The sequence below is a fragment of the Heliangelus exortis genome, chromosome 2 (assembly GCF_036169615.1).
Source record: "Heliangelus exortis chromosome 2, bHelExo1.hap1, whole genome shotgun sequence".
Classification (NCBI taxonomy): Eukaryota; Metazoa; Chordata; class Aves; order Apodiformes; family Trochilidae; genus Heliangelus; species Heliangelus exortis.
The window spans coordinates 18,100,325-18,120,349 of record NC_092423.1 but is presented as its reverse complement, the minus strand read 5'-3'; the positions used below and the strand labels follow the sequence as shown (position 1 = coordinate 18,120,349).

The 20,025-nt window shown below is 39.9% G+C and overlaps 1 protein-coding gene across 29 annotated transcripts in view; it reads left to right on the top strand.

The window, feature by feature from the left end:
• Positions 1 to 20,025, top strand: part of KIAA1217 (KIAA1217 ortholog) — a 199,660-nt gene that overhangs the window by 154,058 nt on the left and 25,577 nt on the right. For all 29 annotated transcript variants that reach the window (XR_011724152.1, XR_011724151.1, XR_011724150.1 and 26 more), the window contains 6 exons: positions 1,075 to 1,235; positions 7,172 to 7,347; positions 14,012 to 14,142; positions 14,378 to 14,525; positions 15,469 to 15,955; positions 16,586 to 16,766. Coding sequence is in view for 26 of the 29 variants with exons in the window: in XM_071735024.1 (XP_071591125.1) it covers positions 1,075 to 1,235; positions 7,172 to 7,347; positions 14,012 to 14,142; positions 14,378 to 14,525; positions 15,469 to 15,955; positions 16,586 to 16,766 (1,284 nt within the window). In the remaining 3 variants the exon portion in view is untranslated. The remainder of the gene's footprint in view (positions 1 to 1,074; positions 1,236 to 7,171; positions 7,348 to 14,011; positions 14,143 to 14,377; positions 14,526 to 15,468; positions 15,956 to 16,585; positions 16,767 to 20,025) is intronic.

The following is a 20,025-nucleotide window of genomic DNA, read 5'->3' as shown; positions in this document are numbered from 1 at the left end:
GAGGGACCAATAATGCAATTGCTGAAGGAGTGATATACATTGGAGTTCAAAGGATGAGGTGAATCTGGCACTGTGAGCAGAAGAGTATGCAGGGCTACATAGCTCTGGACTTACAAAATAAGGTGTATCCTACTGATAATCTATCATTTTGCCTGTTGGCAATGGGGAGGGTAAGGGACACATTAGAAAGAAAATTTGAAGAATATGGGTGTGTAAGTAAAAATTGCTGGAAGAAGCTGTAACATGACCATTTGGTGATGAGCTGGAATTTGCTTGTATCCTGTAAATAAAGCTTCTACCCAGCTACTTGAGACTGAAAAGAACAAGCTTGGCATGAATGCTGTGTGGAGGAGCAGCGTTATTGAGCAGAGAGAGTTCTTGTGAGGGCACTGATGGTTATTCTGAGGGTGTGGCTCAGTGCACTTCCTTGTGTTACGGTGTATTCCCTTGTAAACAGTCCCGAACAAATGACACCCTAAAGGGGACTGGGTGGGTGCAACACTGCTGGAGAGCAGTTCTGTGCCTCGCTGTTTTTTCATTACTCTTCTTCAGGTTTTATAAAGTAGCTGCTGGAGACACTGGTAGAAATAACACAATTGTACTTTAAGCAGCAAAACAAGATTCTCTATAGAATCCTTTCCCCCAAAATTGTATGTTTGACTGAAATTGCTCTCCAGTGATCATTATTCAACAGGTATGCAGTTCAGGAGACCTGTGAATCTGACCAGTCTCAGATAGCTCCTGGGAGATCAATTGCAAAGCTGCTTTCAGCACGAATTTGGTTCACTGCTCCTTTGTGTAATCTGCAGTCATAGCTTATTATCCCATCTCCATACATGTGGTAGGAAGCAGTCTTGTGGTAGTGCAATGTTCTATTATGGCTGAGGTTCCAGCACAGGTACACTGATATTGCAGTCTTCCCACAACATATAATGGATAAGAAGGTGCCAGTTCCCAGTTAATACTGAGCACTGACAGCTGTATTCTTGCCCATCTGTATGAAAAATGTGTGGATACCGTGGGCAGAGGCAGGATCATGTTTGCACCTTCAACCCATGCTGCTGCTTATTGCAGGTGCTGCTAATGTATCTGGAGGGAAGAATGCATTGGGAACTGTGGAGTCTGCTGTCATCCATCACCCTGCTGGAGCCCCATCAATGCAGGACAGCCTGCATGGCATGAAACGCAACGTGTCTGATCTGCGGCTGCAGCTGCATCAGATGAAGCAACTCCAGGTATGCCTCTGGGTTCCTCCCTTCCTTCCTTCCTTTCCTTCCTCTCTTCCTTCCTTTCCTTCCTCTCTTTCTTCCTTCCTCCCTCCCTCCCTTCCTTCTCCTTCTCTCCCTCTCTTCCTCTTCTCTCTTCCTCTCTCTTTTACCCTTTGTAACTGAGTGCTTCTCAGGAGCAGAGTTCTAGCAAAAGGAAGACCCATGTATTACAGACACAAAAGCATAATCTGCTCTAGCATATCCCACTTACATACCCCTAAGGGTATGAGAATTAGCTCAGTGTAACTGCTGCTGCTCAGATATTGAGAAAAACTTTATTTCTAGCTTTGATGACTCTAAAGCAATATTTATATTATAATAATGTTGTCTGTGATTACAGTTTGGACCCTGCTATGCTATGTGCTGTATAAACATGTTAGAAGAATCATGTTCCTACTCCGTGCTGTTTACAGTTGAGACAGTTTTTAAGTTCCTGAAGTAAAAATTTTGATGTCAGGAAACCCCAGTGTAGCTGAAAGGTCCATATATATGCAGTAAGCCAGACTTTGAATCTCTTGTATTTACAGAATCCAGAAGAACAGCCAACTTGAGCAGCAAGGAAAAAAGATATTTAAAAAGTTGCTGCAAAGGTTTATTGTGCCCTACTTGTAATCACATTTTACCAGTACCTCCCTAGCATGCATCAACACCTTAAAAACTGCAAGAAACACTAAAAACAATTAAGAGTTAACCTAAATGTTCTGCTGATACATACTGATATGCTGCAAATGTAAGTATGTGCTGTTCATCTCAGACACTGTGAAAATATTGTTATGCAGCTGTGCAGGTCTTCAGCTCTTCACTTAATTGGGTACTGAAGAGCACTGTGTGTTGTCTCAGAAGATGTAAAAGGAAGTAAAACAATTCCTTGTTCCACAAAGTAGACAGCAGAAGAAACCAATACTCTGCCAGTCCTCCTTGCCTGGAAGTTGACATCACATATTTGGTATTGCAGGGCTGCAGCTGCTGCTATTACAAACAGGGTGGTTCTGAATATGGAAATGGTACTATGTCAGGATCCTTTGATTTGCTGATTTATTTTAGAACAGAATAATGATAATTCAGATCAGGATTTAGACTACGCTTTTCTTCACTTACTTAACTAGAGGAAACTGAACTATGAACAAGTCATAGGGCAAGGGAGCAGAAGGGTGAGGTAAACATCAGGATAAAGAAAAGGTCACCAAGACTGAAGAGGCTATGACAAGGTCCTGTGTTTAGTTTGCTGGTGCTGAAAAGATGACAGACAGTATTTGAAGCTAACAGTTGTGTCAGCTAGATAACCTACTTGTGATACAGCACTCATGTATTTGCTCACTCATGTATCTCTTCAGGATGAGCATGTTCTGTTCACTATAGCAAATGTGTCTTCCAAGCACTGTTCCCATCAGTGCTGTCTACACGCTGGCCACCATGATCCTCATCTGATTTCAAGACTCTGGCTTAGGGTCTCTGCCCTGGCACATTATATATAAGTGTGTATTATTCTTCCACAATTGTTCCACAAAGCACTGGAGCTGCTCTGTCCTTCTGTAACTTCATGTGGAAAATGCAGTTCTTGGCAAACACCTACAGTCTGGACACTACCTGTGCTTAGCAGGATGGAAGTTGCAGTGCTGCACTGCAGACAGTGAGTGCATCGTTCCCACAGGGCCTGCTCACCAGGGAGGTGGCATTTCCCCAGCTGCATCTTGTCTCCATGGCCCTGCCCAGAACAATAACCTTCTTTTTGATCAGATACAGTATTATGGCACACAGCAATGAAGGAAACTTATACCATTTACACAAATGAATGCTGCCAAGGAAGTCTTGAGAACGAAAAATGGAAAGATCTCGAGTGTGCTCATTACCTCTGGCTGGCTTCCCTTACTTCAGAAATAATAGCAAATTGGGTGCATCACGCCAGTTGGAAGTGGGAAAATTTGTGATAGTCAGATGGAAGAACCTGTAGCTCAAGGGAGACTTTGTATATTGCATATAAATTGTATTCATGAGAGACAGTTTTTGTCATGGCTTTCCTGAATGGGTGGAAATATTTTTAAAGAGAGCTCACAGTTTGTAGGGCAGCAAGGTAGTGTTTTAAACTGAATAGTGTTGAAATATTAAATTTGTAATGAATTTAGTTTTGTACTGTTTTTTGGAAAATAATTCTAAGTAAAAGGAAAAAGTGATTTTTTCTGTTTTCCCAGGTTGTTTGCATAATATGTTTGACAGTACTTCATATTTTCACTTTCACCGCTTCTTGTGGGTTGGCAGTCAGTTTGTTCCTGTTTGTGTAACTTCTTCATACAGTGACTGACTAAAGGAAACACTTCCAAAGAAGTGAAAAAGATGATTGCACATTCATGAAAGTTGAAAGCAGAACTAAGGAACAGGACATAAAACTATATTTAATACCATCTGTAGTTCAGTTATCGATTTATGATATCACTGTAAGTTCTTACACATTTGCTTAGTATAATCAGAAAAGCACATGATGGAAAAGACTAATTCCGTTTTGTAGTCCTTGCCTGTGCTGGCAAAATTCTCTTTTTAAAACGTAAGCAGCAGCAATTGATCAGATGTATTGATTCATACACAAGTTAAATGTGCCTAAAACCAAAAATTAAGACTGTTTCAATCTGTCATTGGATTTTAACCGGAGATTCTTGAAGTAAAGACATCTGCATTATGGCTGTTGAAGGTTAGATGCACTTTTTGCTGCTCCACTAGCACCTTCTTTAATGCTCTGATTTTCAGAGATACTCAATAAAAAGCTGGTTTCACAGTGTCATGGAGTTTTCCTCATTGCCAAAGACAGGCTATAACCCAACCTGTGTCCTGAACACATTTGTTGTTACTGAGGCTGGAGCCCATGATGAGTTCAGTAAGGCTGTGCATTCTATGCTCCTAGATAATGAGAACTCCAACTGGCAGGTTTGAATCAAATCTTAATGTACATGTTCATTGTATATATCATTAGATTGTATTTACATTTTTTTTTAATTTAATCCTTCCTTTCTTTAATAAAACACATTTTAAGGGAAAACAGATATCATTAAGGTTCAGCATTAGGAATGTGTATGCATGCTTTTCCTTCAGTCAATGTATTACATGCAGGACAATGAGCGCTGCAGAAAGGATAGAAAATGTAATAATGATACTATCATAAATGGTACATGTTACTCAGTCTCACTTTTAATTAGAAATTCAAATATGTTTTGAGCTGCATTATATAATTGGTTTAATATATGTATGGTAACAAGCTTCAGGAATTAGATAATCAGATTCTGCAGAGATCCTGAGCTGCAGGCAGTCAGTCCCTGTTTGTGGCTGTGTCCTGTAGTGTGTGGGGAGGTGGGTGGCCCAGAAGCCTCTCCAGCAGGACATGGGAGGCTCCCACTGGCCAGGTCATGCTTATCTCCTCATGAGAAGCAGGGTTGTGAACTAATACTTGGTTTTCCAGTTACCTGTCTCATAGATAATAATCAGTTCAAAGTGAACTAAACTGGCTAGCAGATTATTCTTGAAATGGGTGCAAAAGGCAGTGCTGGGCTACTTGTGAGAGAACAGTGATAGATAATGGCTGGAGTGGTAGCTGAAAAAGAGGGACAAAGTAGGTATCTGGAGAGCTTGGTGAAGCTGGGAATGAGAGCCAAGCATAGTGAATGTAGGAGAGGATGCTAGAATTCTAAAAAAGCAATGTTAGTTTTATTTCTATTTGATTGCTGCTTGCACTTATAAGTCAGGTTAACTCTAATTACCAAGAAAATACCATTTGGTGGTGACAGGAAAGCCTACATTGTTTTTCTTTACCCTTGGACATTTGGCAGAGGTAGTTTGAGGGACAAATGGGTTGTGCACTTAGCCAGGGTGTCTCAGTTTAGATACATGTTGGCAGAAGAAAGGTACGAATCAAATTCAGCTCCAGAATGTGGAGGTAAACATTATGTAGCAGCCAGACACTGCCTCCTCTTCCTCACCAACAGCTCTTCCACTCTGCTTCTGCTTGCCCTGCCTCATGTTGTCCTTTGGTTGGTGACTCTGCCCTGCTTGAACCCACTCCCCTGGTTCCTTTTCTTATCTCTACACCCATTTATACCTCTCTGTCTCATCTTCTGTCCGTATTCCCCAAGCATGAAGAAAACCAGATTTTCCTGCAACAGCCAAGTGTTGCATGAATTTGCATGGAAATGGCAAAAAAATCTCTTTAATACCAAGATGAGTCATTTCCCAGACTTCAAGAGCTCACTCTAAATATTGAGATGTGGGAGTCCTCAACATACAAGCTTTTTGAAATACTGCAGAGTTATATTTTTATTCCCTAATATTGAATTCTGAAATGGAGGAAGTTTTATGACTGAAACTTTCTAATACTATTCAAGCACTGCATGAACAGAAATGACAAGCACCTTAGCTGTGGGTGTCACTACAATATAGAACCCCTATATACTCCCATAGTACAGAAAAAAATGTACCTGCCATTGCACACCCTCACACACACATACTCAGTTTCAGTATTAAAACTAAAGTGATACCAGCTGAGGAGCATAGCAGACTTAAATTCTGGATACCCGTGGCCTAAGTCTGACTCTGTTACTGACCTCACCACCTTCAGATCGTTCTTTCTCACATTTCCCAAGTCACTTTGCTGTGTCAAATTTCCATCACTTTCCATGAAGTGTTACTCTCCCTCTTGACGCAGTTGGGTTGCTGAAGAAGGCAGAGAGGAGCACAAGGAATGTAGAATTAGGAGAGGAGCATTGAGTTTGTTCCTCTCACTCCCATACTGACTGGAAAGAGTGACCTGGGCAAAGGATTTTTTTTCACTTGTTGCATTACAGTGTCTTGTAGGTAACCCTTTCTTATGATTCTTTTTATGGATTCTTTTTACTTTGTGTTACGTGTGGTTTGTCTATTGAGCCTGTATGTTTAGGAGACACCTGATGGTTCAATTGCTAGTTTTAAAACTTGGAACTTTGTCTCCCAGATTTGACACAGGTTTTTTTAAAGTCTTACTGTATGAGAAGACTGCTGTGCTAACAGAATTGTGTTTGTGTTGCCTGTATCCTAAAGATGTGACTAGATGGAATCCTGCTTATCATTTTGAATCTTACAGTTTGTGTAAAACACTTCAGCAGTTTCAGTTTGTGTGAGTGGGAGGCTTAGCTGTTCTAGGGCTACCCACAGAAGAGTACAGTCTAGTTTGCTATATTTTTCTCTGCAAACTTATTATCAGTAAGAAAATGAATGCTTTAGACACATACGGCTAAGTCAAGGAATGTGTGACTTTACAGTTCTGAAAAAATTACCATATTATAAAGAGGGGGATCTTGGTAGGTAAGGGACTTTCTATGTATTGCAGATGAGCTGTATGTCTGTACCAAATTACACAGGATGGCTCAATCCTTCCTCTGCTACTTGAGAGACTGAAAAATTTTACTCTGAGAACAGCAGTGAGTTTCAACCTTGTCACTAATATGTGGGATTATCCACTAGACATGTATAGGCAGAGCAACACATAAGCTTACAAGCTACATGCAAAGTGGAAGTCAAGCTTCCGGCATTCCCAAGAGGTGGGATTAATTCTTGATTCTTGCTGGGGTGAGCAGAATAAAGGGGTCATAATCCTTGCAGAAGTTGTGCATTGAAGGTGGTGTACTGATCCCAACATCTTTTGTTTGTCAACTCACTAACTGGAGGTTAGATATACACATGAGAAGTTAATCAGATTTAGGCTTTTCTTATCCCCTGCACTTCCTCATGAAATAATGTTTATAGGTAAAGAGGGAGAGAAGAAGTTAAAACCCTTTTGATGTAGGGCTGTGTTTATTCCAACCTATTTCTGAGCTCTGCAATGTATTCTGTTGCCAGGGATTTCAGTCCAGTAGAAAAAACTGAAGTTGATTTCTTTTGTGCAACAGCTACAGAACCAGGAGATGCTGAGGGCAATGGTGAAGAAAGCAGAGCTGGAAATCAATGGCAGAATGATTGAAACAGTGAAGAGGCTTGAAGATCCTGTACAGCGACAGCGCAACCTGGTGGAACAAGAGAGGCAGAAATACCTCAACGAGGAAGAAAAGATAGTAAAGAAGTTATGGTGGGTTGAGAAGCCTCTTAGAATTTGTTGCTTTTGCCTGGATTTTTCTTCCGTAAAGTAGTAGCTTTAGTGAAAATTTAAAGTTTAACTTTAAATTTAAAACTAGTAGACGTTTGGCAAAACTGCACCTGTGTATGCTATTTTATCTGTGTTTCCTTGCACTTTATATTGGCTGTAAAACTGTGTCTGTGTTGTACAAACCAGTGATCCTGACTAAGCATCCTTCTAAGCACAGCCCACTGGGTCAGTCCCAGTAGGATGAAGACTTTCAGCCTCTTCAGAAGTCCCATGTAGAGGGACCATGACCACCACCGTCTTCTGATAGCCTCCCCCCTACCCTAGCTCTCCTCTTCCTCTTTATGTATTACACTTTAGGGAAGGAGGGAGGATTTCTTAAGAATGAGTGGATGTAAAGGAAGGCAAGGAATTTGGCTTTAAGGCTAAAAATCAGATTTGAACAGTAAGTGCTTTGGCTAGGAGGTAGGAGAAGCTCATAAATAGAGGCCTGAAATTTAATTGCAGTCAGCAATGCCAGTCTGTCTAATATGTACTCACTGGGATTTCCATACACTGAACTGCAGATAAAAATTCTTTTTTGTTTTGTTTTGTTTTGTTTTGTTTTGTTTTGTTTTGTTTTGTTGGCAGTGTAAAAGCTCTTTGTAAGACCCTTTTCCCTCAGAAACCTTAGTCTACCAAGACTGGTTGGATCTAGTTGTTTGTTTTAGTCCATTTTCAGAGTCAGCAGGAGGCAAGATGAAACTGAAATCAATAAACAATTTAAATTGTTCTAGCACTTGTATTTGTAAGATGCTATATAACTAATTATTTCCCATTACTACATTTAGTTCATACCTGAAGAATTGATCTATAATAGTGAAACTTTAGAGTCAGCTTGTCATTGGAATTTATGATTGAAGAGCAGTAGGAGTACAGTTATTGACAGCTAAGGAGAGTAAATCTTTCCTGCTGATCGAAGTATTATCAGAAGAATAAGATTTTTAATAAAATCAGTGCATCTGTAAATATAAAGTAGAATGTTTTCTGTGAAGAAAAATATAGCATGTAGTAATAGTCCATGCTGGTGTACATATTCCTCTTGGCTGCTTTTTAGTCTTAAATAACATTGTGTTGTAGTCTTAAGTACTTACCCTTGTGTTCATCACTTCATTCCTTTGTACCTCATCACTGAGTTTGTAGATTGTTTGGTCTCTGTTGTAAGAACAATTTGTGTGAATGCTGTTCATTGCATTGCCTCACAAAATGGATACTGAGTGAGGTCAAGTGCAAACAGCAGTAGTTGTTACAGCTGCTCGTTTAGGATATGACTTTGATTGCAATATGGTTCTGTTTTATCAGTGTTTGGAATTCATTCTGCTCACAGACTTTATGCTGCTTCTGTGCTAGTTAATTTGTTTATGTTACAGGAAAGTGTCTGTCTTAGATCAGTCAGAGGCTGTATTAGTTCAGCCCTTTTAGAGGCATGCTGGAAAAAACACATTAAATCACAATAATTTTTCATCAGTTGTGTCCAGTGAGATATCTTCATCATGTATTTGCATGATTGCAGGATCACAGCCCAAAAGAAAAAGCACATCTGACAACAGTACTGATGCCTGTTAAAAGTATGAGCATCCATCACAAATTAAACATCAAATGTCCTTGGCAGTATTCAGGAAAAAGGATAACATTTATTTATGGGCACTTACAATTATGATGATCCCAGTACAGATGTGTAAAATACAAAGCTACAGGGCAAAAAGTACCATTTTTTTAGTCTTTCATCTGATCTCCTGACCATTCCTAAATCACAGGACTGAATCAGTAGACTGTCTTCTTTCAAGACAAGGGAGCTTAAGGATTTCTGCCACACTTTAAAAAGTGTATTTCCTACCCTGATGGGGTAAACCTCAGCTTCAAAAACTCTTCTTTCTGCATTTCTGAGGATGATCACTGGGAAAAAAAAATATATTGGTAGTTTCATGTAGTAAAGAGCAGAAATGTCAGTGCATGTTTCAGAGGAAGTTTTCTGTTGAGCAGCTATTCATGATGGTGCCTACAAAAGTGTGCCCATGCATGGCACAGCTGTGGCAGGAATACAGTTCAGAAATACCTAATGAAATCTAAGGAACACTGTTGAATATAGTGTTTATTCACCGTTGTAACAGTGACAAACAGAATTAACTGGGTAGTTTATCTTGTCTTTTTATTCAACATTAGGGATGTCATATGTGACACTTTTGGGGTTGTAGATACTAGTCTGAAAATTTACAAGTCCAAGGACAAATTCTAATGATATAGCACATTGTATAATGTAATACTTATGTTGTGAGGAGCATGTTGCAGGTGTGACTACTACATGTTGAGATAACTGTATGCAATTTGATAGATGGATATTTTTAAGCAAGGTGTTTAAATTGTAGCCATATCCAAGGTGTCTGATTGGATATGATTCATAGAAAGTTATGATTTATATTTTTGTTAGGAAAAGTATCAGACTTTTTTATAAGAAATAATAAGAACAGGCTCAGTAAAAACAGAAATTAGCAGTCTTCGGGAGCCACTGGTAGCAGATACATGGGAAGGGACATAAGAACATGACAAAATGCTCAGAGGGTATCACCTTGCTTTTAATGACTTGTAGCTCAGGAGATTTTCCAAGCTGTAGATGGTATCTTCATATGCAAAAACTCTGCATGGATTGTTTGCTTCTCGTTAATTTATGTATATTTTAAAATGTTTGTAAACTTACTTAGGTACAGCTAGGCACAGTGAATTCTATAGAGTAATTTTTTTTTTTTGGTAGAAACAACCTCTTTTTGTTTGTTTTTTGAATCTTTCATCTGTCAGTCAGTCCCCAAACTCTTAAATTATGCATGTCAGAATATTCACCCTCTCCATGCTAGTTGTGATATCATGGAAGCTCCCTTTTCTGATCATGCCTTTTCTGATCTCTCCCTTTTCTGATCATGCCTTTTCCTGCCTAGAAAAAAATCAGGTCTGCTTGCTTATTCCTCTTGTAGCAGCCATTCTACATGTTTTGTCATCCTTTGGCCTTTTAGTATACCCTTGCTAACTCTAGTGTACATCTGTGAGATGGAATGGGGAGAGAAGAGAGCTCTGCAGTGGCTGTATCTGATGTAGGCACACCATGACTTCATACTGTGCTGTGGTGCAGGGTTCCCCTCTACTCAAGCTCCACATGATGATGATTTCCATTACAAATCAAACATCTCACTCACAAGGGGTGATTATCAGTTTGAAGTTCTTTATTGTTTATAAAAACATAGGGGTTTGGGGTATTGTTTGGTTTATGTACGGTTGTTTTTGGTTTTATTTTTCCTCTTCTCATGAGCATTACTTAACATTTATTAGGAGTAAATTTGATCTTTATTTTTTCCTGGTCAATGAGTATCAGATGGTCTATCTTCAGCCCTCTGCAGTTACCTTTCTTTTTTATTCCTCTAAATAATTTAATATTCTTCTGAGTTTTTTTACTATATTATTCATCCTCTCCTCTAAATAATTTATGTTGAAAAGCACCAGTCCTAGCACTGATCCCTGTGGAACTCACCAGCAAGCAGTATTCATTGAATAAGCTGTTCATTGATTCTTTTCCTTTACTTCTAGTACTTTATCCATGAGAGAATTATCTCTTATCCCATGGCAACTTTCCTTTCTTGAAAACTTTTCTTCAAATATCTTGCTGAAAGCCTTCTGGGCTATGTTTTTTCTCTGTGTTGTTGTTTCCTTGTGAATTTGTGAGACAAATCACATTAATTCCTCCCTAACGCAACATATTTGTCCACTGGTCCACGAATTCTTCATTGTTTATTCTTTATTTAGTATCTACCAATTACACCAGTCTGGGTGTCAGTCTCACCAGAGTACAGTTTCCTGGATAGCCCCATCCCCTTTCAAAAAATGTATTTGTGTAATCTCTGACACTTTCCACTACTTGGTGCCAAAGCAATTTTAATCAAGAAGTTAGATGCTTAGCATTAATAGTTCAACTGTTTCATCCTCAAGTTGCTATTGAACTCCAGGGCAAACACCATCTGGCCTGGGTGATTTGTTGCTACTAATTTTGTCAGTTCATTTTGTAACCTGTTCTACTGATACCTGTTCTGCAGTCTGAGATTGAATCTCTGATGCTTATTTTTGCTTAAAAAAGATTCCAGTATAAGAGTTTGCCTCGGCTCCCCTATGTAAAACATAGATGCAGAAAAATAATTTATCTTGTATTAGTCTTCTCAAATTGCATTAAGGTGAGTCTTGTTAATTGGGCTTGTTCAGTCCAATCTGTGAAGCCCAGTTGTTTTCTCGGTTACAGAAAATAAGTGCTGGAGCCCACTTCATCTGTTTCAGACTTGGGCTCCTGAAGGCTGAAGTTTGTTTCCTCTTGAAGTTAGCAACATGAGACAGTGTAATATGATATCCCCTGAGTAATTTCAGGATCAGTTGTCTTATTTGATAGTATCACTGTATGGTATGAAAGGAGTTTATCATCACCCTTCCAGTTCTTCTCAGAGAACAAAGGGGAAAAACAACCATTGTCTGCTGCCTGCAAGTCTTTCCTTTATCCCTTGTCTTTCCACCATGAGCTAGCAAAATATCACACCATTGCCCTGTGTTTGTTCCCAGGAACAAATTTAAGCTTCTGTTCTTAACTTTTTTTGTTGCCTGGTGGACACCAATATATGAGGAGCTGCTTTTTCAGTGCTGTTCTACAGAAGGTTAGGAGCAGAGGAGAAGGGAGGAGTGGTACCCTGTGATTCCCAAAGTAGCACTGCCTATCCAAAGTGCAAGAATCAGGGAAGGATGCATGACTGTAGCAGAGAGTTCCGGAGGGCAGGAGCCATTGTATTGCAGTGAGTGACACAGCCGAGTTCTTTTTCCTGCTCCATCCCAGACTGAACCTCTGCCCATTATAGCAGAGGCAGGCAGGCAGCAGGTGTCTGCATTATCGGAGCCTCTTCCACTGGAAAAATACTCCGAGAGGCATTCACTTGCTGCCATCGTGTGGTCGTTCGGATTATTTCTTGCAGATTATTTCGTTCACCCCAGTCTTTATCAAGGCAGAGAACAGGAATATTTCCCTTCACTTGTTTGTGACCTGTTCAAAAGCAACTTATGATTCTTAATTTAAAAAAAAAAATCATAGTTTCTGAAGTTCTTACTCTTTGTATTGACATGAACTTTTTGCCCTGTACACCCCATGTTCAAGTCCTAATACTAGCTCTGTTTCTCTGCATATCAGAAGTACTATTGTATTTCCATTTATTGTTCTGTTTGACTGTGCTTCCACTTTAAATTAACCTGGGTGCAGAACTGTGATGCAAGAGATTTTCTCCTTTTTATCTTGTTACTGGCCACATACTTCTCTTTTCTTCCTCCTGTTAACATGGAAATGAATCTAGGATGTGAACTGGCTGAAAAAAAGTAATTTTGTGTGGCAGTGCTGGCACAAGCAAATGTGTGGCAATGCAGACCTGGAGTTGGTGTAGAAGAGGGATGCCCTCTACCCCCTTCCAGGCAATCAGCCCATATCTTGGTTCTCTTGTTACAATTGCAAAACTGCTCCCTGAGTGGACACAAGAAATGAGGCACAAAATGAGCTTAAAATTAGTATGTGACTTGTCAGTTCAGAGTTTGCTTTGCATTGTTTTCTGCCATGCTATTAAACTGCTTCTCAGAATATTCCTTCTAGAGTTTTTGTTATCTTAATAAGAGGCAGATTTGTCTTAGGATAAATATTCAAGAGATGATCATCTTCATGTATAGCCATAGATGTGTGTGTAGTTGCACATAAAGCATTTCAGGGTTTTTAAAGAAACTTTTAAGGTTCTGTGTGAAAACTCCAGCTAAAGCAATTTGGTCTCAACCTTAAAAGGCTCCCCACAAACAAAACAAGATCAAGGTTATGTGTCTGAAGGATTGGGAAAATTTACATACAGAATCACTGGAAAAAATACTGGGAAAAGTGATGAGGAAGGACCAGATGGAGCCAAAGGAAGCACAACACAGCAGTGGTTGGATAAAACATTTGAAGTTATTAATTCTTAAATCCGAATGCTAAGTGAGAGCTGCACCCAATGCACACTTGCTGTTTCAGTCAGCCTGTTTGTGGAACCAGGAGTTTGCATACTATCTAGCAGGACCAGAAAGATAAACAGGGCTGCCCCAAGGGGCCATCGTGCCAGTTTTTGGGTTGTTACTCTTAGGCATTCCTTTGCATGTCATGAGCAATGAGAAAATGCAAAGTGCAAACCAGTACTGGATGTGGTGGTACAGTGTGTCTACAGCCTTCTAGGATTTGCATCCCCAGAGGGCTGGCTGTTAGATGTGTTTCACCACCCCACCTCCCCTTTGCAGCACAGCTGCCCTGAGGTAAGTCATGCTCAGCACATCTGCAGCCTGTCAGAGAAATCAATGCCTTGGGCTAGTTACAAGTGTGTTCCTGTCCTGTGAGCATGATTCTCCAGCATCATCAGCTCCCCTCATGGGTGGAGGGGGTTAAACCCTGGTGGGTTTTTAACCTGTGGTGTCAGATTTAAAGGTGCCACAGTTGAGGCTTCTGGTTTAGTTTAGTCCATTCATCCATGTATATGTGATTGTAGTTTGAAAATCCTTCCTACATTTTATGTCCACATTTTTGTTTTGTCAGTGAGCTGGAGGCATTTGTTGAAGATCTGAAGAGGGACTCCTCTGCTTCCAGCAAGACAGTTACACTGAAAGATGTTGAAGATGGAGCGTTTCTTTTGCGTCAAGTGGGAGAAGCTGTTGCCACCCTGAAAGGTTTGTGCTTTTCCTTTTTATTTTTGGTTCTTCTCTTTTAACCACAAGTGGCTGAGAGCAGTTTTGCTTTTTATCTGGGGACGTTAACTTTCACATCCAAAAATATTTGAAGTTAGTGTTAAGGAGCTTGTTGCATGGCCCCTGCAGAGAGGTAGACACTCATTCATCCCATCATCCATTACTCCCCAGGCCTTTTAGAATTTCCTCTTGAGCTTCTCAGTTGTTCTCTTTGCAGGAGAGTTCCCGACGTTGCAGAATAAAATGCGTGCGATCCTCCGGATTGAGGTGGAAGCTGTGAGGTTCCTAAAGGAAGAGCCACACAAGTTAGACAGCTTGCTGAAACGTGTCCGCAGCATGACTGATATCCTTACCATGCTCAGGAGGTGAATTTATTTTTTTTTTCTTCCAAACTAAAAGATTTCCTCAAGCAGGGCTGAAACAACTTTCAGGTTCTCCCCTTTCACCGAGGCAATTCTAAGAAATGCAGTTTGCTTGGAGTTTTACATAGCTTCTTCCTGGAGCCCTCTTAAGGGCTCCAAATCAGCCTTTTCCTGTGTTGTGTGCAGTGGCTCAAATCTGGGTCTGGTTCTGCTCAACAGCCCTTGTCATCAAGATCTTTTGATTGAAACTATTTGCCTCTGAACTCAAGGATTCCAGATTTGGGAAGTACCTGGATGAGAGAGCTTATAGAGTGGCATCAGTCCCACATCTGAGATAAATAACTCCATGCATTTACAGCATTCTAAGTTAACAGAAATATTCCTTGACACTGAAAATGTGCATCATAAAAAATGCAACAGTTAGAAATTAAACAGGAAAATGTTCTAAGTGGATAAAGATATCATAAAACTTCTGAGATAAATAAGTATTTTTCTATATGCTTGTGAATTCATGTGAGTTCTTTTTTTGTTCTTTGCAAGAAAGACGTGCTGGAGAAACTTGAAATCTTAGATAAAATTTGTGTCCACTAAGTGCCAGTGTTTTGCTATGTTTGTCAGGATATATGAGCAGCAAATGACTGCTTATTTATATGAAGCAATAGGCACTGGATTTAGTTACTGCTCAAAACCAGTGAATCGGGCCAAATTATCAGTGGTGGTAGTCTCAATTTTACCTAAATTAAAGAAAATTCTTAAAAACTCTTCAGTCCCTGACTGAGAGAAAGCTATAAAATCACACAACTGGGAACACCAGGGAGGAAGAACACCATTTTGATGGGTTTGATACAGGTGCTTTTGCCCTGCAAAAGTTTGTTGTTCATTACTGCTCATGATTGCCTGTATGCTAACCATGTGCCATGCTGTTCTGTTCACTTTGGTGGGACAGGCATGCTACAGAAGGACTGCTGAGGGGCACAGATCCATCCTTGCAATACTCTGCTATGGAAAAGGCCACTGCAGCTGAGAGTCTGAAAAACCAGGAGGAGCTCAAGCATGCTCAGGGGCATGCCCAGCAAAACCTCACGTCAGAGTCACAAGTGTCATCAGTCAAGTCAGAAGTTGTCCCTGTCTCAACAATGACAGTCCATCATGTGCAGAGCTCACCTGTTGTCATTCATCAGTCTCAGCACTCATCAGCCCTGGTCAGCCACTCCCAGGGGTCACCCCCTGCATCCAGACACAGTGAAGCTGTGCCAGGAGGCAGCCACAGCTCAGCCACCCCACCAGCCCCCGTGCAAGAGCCTGCAACAGGATCCCAGCCCACACAAACCACGCCAGCATCGCAGGTCTCCATCAATGGCACCACCATGCAAAGTCTTTTCATTGAGGAAATTCACAGTGCAAGTACCAGAAACCGAGCTGTATCAATTGAGGTATGGTGTATTCTGCTCAACCAGTTGTCCTCTCTCTGGGTCTGAGCTCCCAGACTCCCTCTTGAGACTGTGGGTGGGATGCTAACCAAAAGCCAGTAACCAAAATGAGTAACTGTGTTTCTTAAATAACCTTCATTTTAAAAATATCTTTTTAGAATACCTTATTTTTTAATACTAACAAATGATTCTCTGGCAATGCTTGCATTAGGGGATTTCATTCACTCTTTAAATCTCAAAGTCCCTCATATATGGAGAGGTAGGAGTGAAAGAATGTGAAGTTCCAGTGGTTTCGCACAGGGATGTTGAGAAAACCCACAAGTGAACTCTCATGTCATATTACAGACATGCATGTTAATCACCAGTGTGATATAGTAAGGCAGTGACCCAGATTTAAATTTTACCTTTGTTCCTTTAGTGAGCAGTGGCCAATGTCAGTCGTGTGTTTGTACCATATCTAGTACAGTGGAAGTCAGATCCAGTGCACAGTTACTGTTAATGTATTTCCTTGAGTTGTTGACTATAACTGAAAGAATCTATCCACATTGCCCTATGTTGTTTACACATGGATTTTTCTTCTCAAGTGGTTATAACAGAAATCAGAGAAATAAATGTTTCACTGGTTTTGTTTAGAAAGCTGAAAAGAAATGGGAAGAGAAAAGACAGAATCTTGATCACTATAATGGAAAGGAATTTGAAAAGCTCTTGGAAGAGGCCCAAGCCAATATAATGAAGTCAATTCCTAACCTGGAGATGCCTCCCCAGCCACCAGCCCTGCCTAAAGGAGATGCAATTGAAAAGCCAGAAGTTTCAGGTAAGGTTTGCTAGAGTAAATGTTGCTAAAGAATTGCATATCCACAAAAGATCTTTTTTTTTTTTTTTACTTTCTAGATTGTTTTAGTTTACATATTCCTGTGTTCTTGATCATACTTGTGAGTATGTCCTTGAGGAATAATGCAAGTCCTGTGTACTGGATGCAGTAATTTTGCAGATTCCAGTGTGGGTAACCAGCTGAACATGGATTTCCACATATTGCAACTGAGAGTGTGAATAACTCCTCATAAGCTTAAGAGTAGGAGTACATCTTGCTTTTGCCAGAGATGAGAGTATCTGTATACTATACTATATCTATATCTAGTATACTGTGTTCAGTTTCACACCTAAAATGTTAGCATTACAGAGAGCTCTGGAGAGAACCATGAACAGTTTAAGCACAAGTAGTCTTACCATCATAAATCTAAAATGCTCTTTTTGTAGGCGTATTTGTTATCAAACTAAAATCAAGACATGCCTGAGGTTTTTGAGAGCAGGGAAATCTTTTCACTTTGCAGAACATGTTCTGACAAGTTCCAGCAATTGGAAGCTGAAGCTAGAAACGCCACATTAAAAATTAGCTGTCAAATTTTAACATTTAGAGTAACTGGTCACTACATTTCCATTATGTGGGATTCTCTGCCACTTTAAATCTTTGAGCAATAATGTGTTTCTTTCTGAACATGCTTGTGCATGACCAAACCTGCTTAAATCCTTGAACCTATGTTAAGTGGAAAGTTAGAATACTTGGTGTTAGTGATCCTTGCTGACTTCATAATCTAATTTATAAATACAACCAATGTTTTTGGTAAGTCTCTGAGAGTCCTGAAATTTACCTGTGATGCTACATAGCTGAATTGTCTTGGGGAAGTGGATAGATATGTAAGAATGAATGATGGTGACATTCATGGTAAGCATTCTGACTGTCCACAGCTGTGATAGAGATGTAGGAGTGTCAGGTTGAATGTGAATCAAACCCTGATCATCTCCTGGAGGTCTCAGCCTACCCCATGGGCTCCAAACTGCAAACTGGCAGCTTTCTAGGCCAGCTGCTCCCTCCCCAGGCTCATTTCAGTTGCCCTTATCTAACTCCACTATCTCCTTCTGTAGCTGTGAAGACCAGAGCTGCATGCTGCACTCAAGGTATTGGTATGCCAAGGTTGCAGATAGCTGCAAAACAATGCCCTGGGGCTTGTGTACAAAAATCCATAAAGAATTTTTATGAGTATTTTCAGATCCAGCATTTTGTTCTGGGCACACTTTTAGCTCTGACAACTTGTGACTCCTTGAATGTTTCAAAGCATACATACATTCTCTGTGAACCTCATAAAATAATTTCAGAATTCTGGCACTGTTCAGTGAAGTTACTGGCTATCAACAGAATTAACTTGTATAATGTGTAGCATAAATAGAAAATGTCAGTGAAAATAAATACCATATGGTTGCAGTGAGCTGTGACATCTTAAAAAGTGCAGACCATAATAACAGAGAAGTTTTGTAACTCAGATAGCTAACCTGCTTCAAGAATATAGTTTTGCACAGTGTGCAGCCAGCAGATTTAATGAGAAATTTGATGAGAGTCAGACATTTGCCTTCTGTTGTTCATAATGACTCCTGTAATGGTAACATAAATAAGGGAACAGCAAAACTTTTCCTTAATATCTGATTAAATATCTCACATGCTACCCAACTCTTCTATGATTCAAGATGAAAATTGCAGTGTCAGTCTGCTGTAGAGTAGAAAACTGAGTCACATGAAGAAAAAGAAACCACCTGCTTTCTAATGTAGTGCATAAGACATCTTGGCCATAAATTAGAAGAGTCCTCTTTTGGCTTTGCTGCAAAAGCCACATAGATCATTTTGCTAGAATGTGTTGTCTCAGCCATTCTCCATACACAGAACCTCATGAAGAAAAACTTATTTTTTCTGTTGAAAAGCACAAAATAAAGTAAAATCACACACTTTACACAATTTTGCAGATGACTCCTTAATGTCTCAACTCTAGCTCTTATTTGTTACCAAGATTGTTCAGTGAAAAATATGGGGAATGTGTCTTGCATGTACATTAGAAATTGGGCTCCTTCATTTCATTTTGTGCCTTCATATATGATAATGCATTGATTTTTGCAAGTGCTGAGTGATAAATAGCTTCCACTAAAGAGAGTTGGCTTATTTGACTACAAAAGCTGCTTCTAGGCAGGCATTATTATTTTCAGATGATTTTAAGACACACTGGATTTTTTTAGTACAAGTAGAAATTTGTTTGGTGGGAGAAATTAATTCCAGTCTGGCTGTGCCTGTTGAAGAATGCTTCAGTTCTGTGAATTGGCTGGTGATAAAAACAGCTCCTGTTTTAGTGCTGAGCCCTTTGGCACCAAAGAAGTTTCCATAAAATAGCCGTTTTGATCATGGTTGGTTTCCAACTGAGTGAATTGTCCTTGTCCATTTACTCCTTCCTCTGTAAATATGCTAGAAAAATTCAGCTATAAGAAGGAAAAAAAAAAAAAAATTAGAAGGAGGCCTTTTCCTCAGTTTTTTTTCTCCGTAATTTTATTTTCTACCAATTTGGATTGGGAAATTAACATGGTTTAGCAAAGAAAATAGAAATCCAGCTTTAAAGTTTTACATCTTGCTCTTTGTTGTTGCATTGATTGAGAGCAATCCCCATCACAATCTCTCCTTAACGACTCCAGTTTCAGGATGTGAGGTACAGCTGCTATTCACTGACAATTTCTCTTGCCTATGGTTCTCCTTCTGATTTCCCATTTTCAAGAAGGAGATGAATGAATGTCTTACATGTGTGGAAGGAGATGGTAGGAATTTTTATGTCTTTCTGTCTTCCGTGTCTGTCATCCATCCTTGCTCCTCTTAAACATGCAAAAAACTTTGGTGTCCTTGCAGTCAGAGCCACTACCAGTTTGAGGGTAGCAGCTTAAACCCATTAAAAGGAGTAGGGAATTTCACAGACCCACACCTCACAGTCTGCTAAACACCATTTTAGGCAATACTCCGATTTTACAGAAGTAAGAGTCATCTGAGGTCATGAAAAACTTAGTGGTGTGTATTAACCAAAGTGGTATACTGTAAAGCACATCTGGAAGTTCACTCTTATTGCAGTCCTGTGAGAAAGTGCCAGATAAACAGGGAAGGAGATAGCACAACAGAGCATTTCTTTAAGCTTAAGCTGTTTCAAAGGACATTTGAGCTAAGAAGGGAACAAAGATGAGGCTGGGTCAGACATGAGCTCTGTCCAGCCCCA